The sequence below is a fragment of the Peromyscus eremicus genome, chromosome 1 (genome assembly GCF_949786415.1).
Source record: "Peromyscus eremicus chromosome 1, PerEre_H2_v1, whole genome shotgun sequence".
Lineage (NCBI taxonomy): Eukaryota > Metazoa > Chordata > Mammalia > Rodentia > Cricetidae > Peromyscus > Peromyscus eremicus.
In genome coordinates, this window is record NC_081416.1 from 126,094,028 (window position 1) to 126,101,749 (window position 7,722).

The 7,722-nt window shown below is 41.6% G+C and overlaps 1 protein-coding gene across 3 annotated transcripts in view; it reads left to right on the forward strand.

The window, feature by feature from the left end:
* The window catches only part of Mctp2 (multiple C2 and transmembrane domain containing 2), a 206,263-nt gene extending 198,870 nt beyond the window's left edge, over positions 1-7,393 (forward strand). For all 3 annotated transcript variants that reach the window (XM_059272997.1, XM_059273001.1, XM_059273005.1), the window contains 2 exons: positions 2,154-2,251; positions 4,427-7,393. In XM_059272997.1, the coding sequence (XP_059128980.1) occupies positions 2,154-2,251; positions 4,427-4,495 (167 nt within the window). In that variant the 3' untranslated portion in view covers positions 4,496-7,393. The remainder of the gene's footprint in view (positions 1-2,153; positions 2,252-4,426) is intronic.
* The last annotated feature ends 329 nt before the right edge of the window (positions 7,394-7,722 follow it).

The following is a 7,722-nucleotide window of genomic DNA, read 5'->3' on the forward strand; positions in this document are numbered from 1 at the left end:
ACCCTGGAAACTACAGAGGGAAAGTTTCTATTATAAAGATTGCATTGTCAGAAATCTTGGGCCCATGAGGGTTAAGTGATGTACCTGAAATCACAATTAATACGTTATGAAGCTAGAATGGGAGCCCGGGTATGCCTGTACCTTTGCTGTTGCCCTGTTACCCCATAAAGTTGACCAAGGAGTCTATGATGTCTTCTTCATACTTGATCTCACATAATAGATAATTTTGCAGAATACCTGAAATTGTTCAACCTAAGATACCTTCAAAATAAGCTAAGCTTCTGAAGCATGCAAGCCGCATACCTTGTGATTTTTATTCCAAGTTTTTCAAACGTAGTCAGTCTCACTGCATTGTGGTCTACTTCTGCCTTTATGGGTGCGTCTGAGCTGCTGTGCAGGTTTGTAATCTTCTCACTGACTAAGAATGCAGTGTTTTGATCGGCTGTGATATTATCCCTGCCTTGCTGTTCGTTGTAAAGGCTCCAGATGCGCACACTATATATAATTAACAATAGAAGATACATCTTTTCTCAATACGTCTTTGTCTCCCTTCATCACTTTGCCTTGTCTGTTTTTCTTTTGCCAAAAAGCCCATGCTACAATTAAATGTCTTTAGAATAACACAGTGAGAGTATTTTAGTTTAAAGGAACGCTGGGGGAAATTTTAGTTCCAAACACGAAGCTTGCTGTGGGGGTAGAGGGAAGAAAGGCAGAGTGCAGCTTTGACTTGAAGGAAAGGGGAGCATTACTGAGATCCTTCCCCAGCCCAACCACCAAGCCACCATTTACTCATGAACAATGGCCGGCTCCCATTTGCAAAGCAGATGTAAATCTGACCCCCCAAAGAAAGGACTGGAGGTTGTCATTGTGTCAGGTACAATGCCATGCAGGAAGTCTAGTCCTTAGATGAAAGCAAAGTCATATTTAATGAACAAAGGGAAACATCAAACCTTTTATGTGATGGGAACTGTTGAACTTGGCTTCTGAGTAGGAGCCATTCAGAGCACAACTAAGCTGAGCATTCATTCAGCATCATTGGGACAGGCGGGCCTTCAGATATGATCCTTGTTAAACAAGCACCCTGTGGCAAAACTTCAGAAGGCCACCTAGTCTTTCTGCTTCTAAAACTCAACATGAAAAAAAAAGGGGGGTTGACATTTGGTGAAAAGACTATAGCTTAGGAGATCTGGATAAGGCAGAGGCACCCCAAGGAGCAGAGTAGAAGACAAAAGAAGGTTGGGAGGAATCTCTCTCTGCAGAGGAATCCAGGTTCTGGGCATGCCCAGGAACTCCAGATGCACAGCTGAAGACTGACAGAGGCCGCATGGTCACTTGACATCTTGAACATTGCACCTCATCCTAATTCCTGCTGTCCCCATTCTAAGTTAGTGCAGACTCCGTTGCCTGGACAAACATGTGTGCCAGTGTTGCAGTCCATAAATGAAGTTAGTCACCACAGTACGATAATTTTCCAATAATAACTTTTCACAGTTTCTGCCAGCAACGTGCAATCAACATGTCAAGTTCTGTTCTGCCGCGAGAGAAAAGGATCCTGTGAAAATGAGTGGAGGGAGAGAGTGATGGCTACAGTTTCTTTCCACCCACTAGAGCCCTCACCCTCCTCTCCCCATAGCTAGGTTTTGTCCAGAGTGTCCAAGCAGGGACTTGTTTTGACTAGTAAAGGCCTTTTCCCATCTGGGACACTTGTTTCCATAGCAGAGGAGGCTCTTAGCAGTGGTTACTGAAAGAACCAATCAGTTCCCCTGTTTTAGCCCATGTTTCTGCAGTCCTGCTGCTAGGACTGTAATGGGATTTTCACAGCTGAAGAAGGAGAGGCTCCTGTCCACTGCACGACCCTCCATCATTTCAGGACAAAGTTTTTTTTTTTTTATGAATGATGCCGCATGACAGCAACGTGTGCATGACTGGAAGTTCAGCAATTGTTTTCACACTAATTTTTAGTTGTGAATATCTCTCCTTTCCCCACTCAGGCATGTTTGCAAAGATAGATGGTAGACAGGTAGATAGAGATAGAGGATAGATAGATAGATAGATAGATAGATAGATAGATAGATAGATAGATAGATAGATAGTAGATAGATAGATGGGTAGATAGACATGAATGATAAACACATTGTATTTTTGTTTTGTAGGCATAAATAAATTTACTAAGAAGCTTCGAAACCCTTATTCCATCGACAATAACGAGCTCCTTGACTTTCTCTCCAGGGTACCCTCAGACGTTCAGAAGGTAGGTGATGATTGGTCACCACCCACAGGGGCACCAGCACTGGGTTCTTGCCAGCCCTAGAGATTTGGAAGGGCACGTGGCTGTGCTCATGTGAGTAATTGAGATAAGGAATCAGAAAATCCCTAAAGAGTTCTTTCTGGGAGGCGGTGGGGAGAAGAACTAGCCCTTTGTCCAAAGTAGATAATGACTGGGGAAAATCCTGCAGAAGAGTTACTTAGGAGTGAATCTGGATCTCATACTGAGCAGCTATGGGGCTGCAGCGTTGGCCTCATTTTGATTTCTTGCCTCCCTGAAGAGAGCGAGATGAACTCAGAGGAGTCGCATGAGATCCAGTGCTGAGGGGTACTGCTTATTTTCTTGGTTCTCCAGATGGCAGTCGTTTGAGGGGAAGGAGGAGACAAGAGGATTATTCTTTTTATTCCTTCCTTGCCCCAATTATCTCTTCAGCCTCCCCTCTATCCTCTTTCGTCTAAAGATTTAGGAATGCTGAGGGCAAAGCCCCTACTTACTCTGATACGCACAGACGGGGAGGTGGTGGGAAATCAAATTTGAGATCAATTGCAAGTATTATTCACAGGGAATGCTCACTTAGTCCAGCAGCGCCTCAATTTTGTGGATGCACAGAGATTAACAAAGGCAACAATAACAGAAAGTCCCAAAGAATGGCCCCATCCGGGGTCCTGTGGACTTGCCTGCACCAGAGCCAGAGGAAGGCAGGCAGGCAGTGATTTCGCTAATGGAGAAGAGTGACCACTGAGTAGGTAAAGGGGGAGAGCGTGGCATGAAGCATCATCAAGATGATCAAAGGCACCGTCTTTTATTGTCTGGGAGAACCCCAAATCAAGCATTGATTTTCATCTGCAGGCCAATGTAGCATAATTGGCTTCTCAGGATCTTCAGGTGGATTATGGACACATGGGACTAAAGTTCTCAAGGGCCCTTTTCCCCTTCATTTTACAGTATAGAAATTAAAATGGACTCTGTGATTCTTAAATAAAAAAAAAAAAACAGCAAAAACAAAACCACACAAACAAAAAACTTTTACTTCGTCACATAAACCCGTTAAAATAAATTCTATAAGGCTATATTTACTCTCTAGCATTTTCATGACATAATTGAGGAATAATAACCTGGCCTTTGTTGGCTCTATATTTAAGACTGACAGTTATATTACCTTATGTTATCCTGGGGGACTTTCACAAAACCCAAGATGGGAAGGATATATTTTTCTTTTTGTTTATCTGGTTTGGGCAAAGGGTAGCCTAATGGCAGAAATGCTGAAATGAAGGATCATATGTGGCCAATAACACAAATGCATTCTATCCCCAGCCTACCAGAGTGACACATGAAAACATTATGCTTGCAGTGTACCATCACTTGGGTTACAGTGTGAGTTCACACAGCATCTGTGAATAGAAATTTCTCATCAACCCCATCTCTCCATGGTCCTGGCAACAGCCCTTGGAGTATTCACCCAGATATACTTGGTATATTCACAGAGAAGATACATGTGACAAAACATTTGAAAGAGGATCCTCCATGCATTAGCATGAGTCCCCCTGTCCCACCAAGGGTGCTTTTGAATGACAATGACAGTTTGCCTCTGGGGACTCCCCCAGTGTTCATGTTTATCACAGATGTTCTAGCCATTACACTATAAGTCAAATTAATTTTAAAGGACATCTACAAAAGTTTGGGGCCTAGTATCAATTTCAGTATTTGCCCCTCGCCCTTTGGTAAAATTCATGACTGTAAGAGGCTGAATGTTCCCCCATCATTGCAGTACTTTGAAATGAATAATACTCAGTAAGTTGTGTCATAACATATGATCAACAACCCCAAGAGGCAGTTATTAGGTTATTTATGGTAGAAAGCTGGTATAAGCAAGACCAAGATCAGGCAGCAGTGGTGAGTTAAGTAGAAGCCCATAGAAGCCCATGCATCTCATTAGAAAAAAATCTGCTTTTAATACTTTGGTTTCAAGAAATGATGCATGACTTCTGAAACCCTTCCTGCAATTAATCCCCGCCCCCCACCATCCTGTGTTTAAAAACTGATTCATTACCTTTGAACCTTCCATCCTTTGCCTTGTGGTGTCCTTGGGGAGCCATTAACACACTCTGTGGTGAGCTAGGGTTACCTAACTGCCAGCATCATGTCTGTTTGTGTTCACAGGTGCAGTATGCGGAGCTAAAGCTCTGTGGCAGCCACAGCCCACTTCGGAAGAAGCGGAGCACTGTCTAGGGCTCGCTCTGGCTGAGGACTCCAGCATCCCATGTGTAGCTGATCAGACCTCTGTCTTGGCTGCTCCAGTGGAACCCAGGTGTCCTGAAATGGGTGCTCTGTGCAGTCCTCTCATCATCCTCTATTCTCGTCACGTAGTCAGATGCACACACCTGCACACATGTCCCCATGCACGGGTATCCCAGATGCCTAGACAGTCAACCCAACCGAAGGTGTCAAGTCTGAAACTGTGAGAGTCTTTCATTCATTTGTAGGTAGGACATAAAACAAGGGGTCCACATATCTGAACACTGTCCTTGGTTCCAGAATGATGCTCAACTTATTTCAATCCCTTCAGCAGATTTTTACTAAGATTCAATAATTTCCATCAGGGACTTGTGGCTCGCACTTGTAATCCCAGCAGTGAAGAAGCTAAGGCAGGGCAGTTACAAGCTACATGTCAGCCCAGGAGCTGTGCCACACTAGCCTCTGCTCCATTACAGTCATAAAATGCAGTGTCAACAGAGGTGTACTTATTTCCAGTCTTGATCTGCCACTTGTTTCAAATTCTTTCCATCCAGATAATGTACATTAGAAAATGAACATTTTGCAACTTCCAGAATTAACCCAAATAGTTGGGAATCAGCTGTGATTATTCAAGACCTCTTTATGTATTTGGTGACCCCTTAGTATTGGATGCCAGCCTGTATCACATCTCAGCTGTTGTAGGCAGGGGGTATCCTTGAAGGTCCCAAGGAGCCACTCATTTGAAGAGTAAGGATTTCATGATAGAATTTTGCTGCTGTAAAAATGCCATTTCTTCCAACTTCAGTTTTTGCTTATTACCAAAATAAGATGTTGATATGCATCCTCAGAAAGATGGTGGGGGTTGGGGGAGACAAATTAGTAAATTCAGAAAGTGTCTAGAAATATGAAAGTATGAAGGGGCTTACTTAGAGACTCTTAGTGAAATATAAGCATTTCAGTTACCCAATGTTTTGAGCAGACAGTTAAAATGTTTTGGGCTCCCTGAATTTGTCTTGCTTTTTTCCTGATGGTCAAAATGAGATACAGACAATAACAGCTTATTTCAAAACTTTGTTCATACAAAACAACCACCCAAAAGTCCTCTGTAAATAGCGTCAGAGTCCCAAGCAACTGGCCCTCCACAGGATACCCTGCCAATTTAAAAACAATTAATTTTGTGCATATAAAAAATATGTAGAGATACCTTTGTGTTAAAATTGTATTTAAGCTTCCAAATCTATATTTCATTGACACATACTTGCTATGTGCAGGTTTGTATATATATATACTGTAAAGAAACGTTGAGGTAAAAAGACCTAATTTACTTATGTTTTCTTCTTTCTTTGTTTCTGCATTGTAATTTAATAATCTCCAAACAAAATGTTTTATGAAAAATGCCAAAGATTCTAAACTTTATCATCTCATGTCTGTTTTTCTTCATATCCTGCTTCCTGGTTTCTTTGTGGCGGAGCCCGATCTCTGCATGATTTGATTTACTTCAAGTTAATGAAGCTGGCTGGAAAAGAGCCTTGAGGAGATTCTAAAAGCCCCAGGAAATCTGTTAGTTGTACATACAATAGATACTCGAGAACTTCTTTGTCTAACCAGTTACTCAATCTTCTGTGTAAACAATACTGCATTGTCTCATCCCTGTCATCCAGTTTATCATAGTCTGTCATTTAGTAACGACCCAAGGCAGACATCTTTAAGCCGCCTCGTGTGAGATCTGATCAGTCATTGGAATGAAAACTTTGGGGAGTGAAATAACCCCTTATTTATTTAAATGTGGATCCCATCCTTCATGGCTGTTCTTTTGCTTTAGAATTTCTAAATGAAATAATTTTCCTGACAAAAAGGTATCATTAGTGAGACTTCTTTCCTCTGTAGCCCAAATAGAACTCACAGCATTAAATTCAGGACACAAATGCCAGCTGGTATTTGAGAGCAGGACAGGGCCAACTTTTCCTAAACTCTCTACTGAAGATAATTGCTAGCTGATTAAATTGACATTGCATGTGAGAAAATGAGTGTTTGTTGGAAGTGAAATGTTAAGATTTATATAATTATTATAGTTGTACAGGTCTAATCCTTACAGACTCTGCCTTAGCCCAGGATCTCAGAGAATCACAATCACTATAATTTGATACTTTATCCATCTTGAAGAAGCACCTGTTACACACTGTGGGCAGAACTATTGTCCTTGTATGCATGACACCATAACTATCATGAATTTCCTTTTCCTTCTTCCACTGTTTGATATTCAAAAGGAAAATTTGTTCTAAGCCAAGATCTTAGCAACTTCTTCAAGATTTTTCTTCTTGTTTCTGAGAATTTTTACAATTTGCACTTCTAGACAGCAGTCCTTTGACAGGTACAGATTTGCCAGCATGACAGTTTGTATGCTTTGATACCAGTATTGAATAAAATGTGTGATACTAGAATGGAGTCACTGCAGTACCACAGCAGTGAATCTGATAGCCAATGGCCACTCTAAAGACAGAAGAGCCAAATGAAAGCAAAATTCCTATACCTCAACAGTCCAGACAGAAGTCTTTGGAGCCTGGCTCCCTAGTGACCCCAAATTCCTTACATAGACATCTGGAGCCTAACCCCTAAACACTCACAACGATTTACACAAAAGACCAGTGCTGTGGGATATTTGTACACTGTGTGAAAATGTATTGCTATGATTGGTATAATAAAAAGCTAAACGGCCAATAGCTAGGCAGGAGGTATAGGTGGACTTCCAGGGACAGGGAGGGCTTTGGGAAGAAAAAGATGGGTTTGTCAGCCAGACATGGAAAGGAAATGGGAGGTGCAAGATGGAAGAAAGGGAATGGCATGTGGCAGAACATAGATTTTAAAAAATGGATTCATTTAAGATACAAGAGATAGTTAGAAACAAGCCTAAGCTACAGGCTGAACTTTCATAATTAATGAGAAGTCTCCAGGTCATTATTTGGGAGCTGGCTGGCCGGACAGAGAAAGATTTGACTCCTTTAAAACATGAGTCTTGTTATAAAACTTATGGTTTAAAGAGGTACTAAGAGGTCTATCTGTCTCCTCAGACATGGGCCAACACAAGAGATCCACTATGAAAAGATTAAGTAACTTCTCTTTTACTTGCAATGACATAACTTCCATCTGCTTCTCTAAGTGGCATGATTTTCTCTCTATAGAAACTCACTCACTGCTTTATTGGAGTGTATTTCAATAAATTA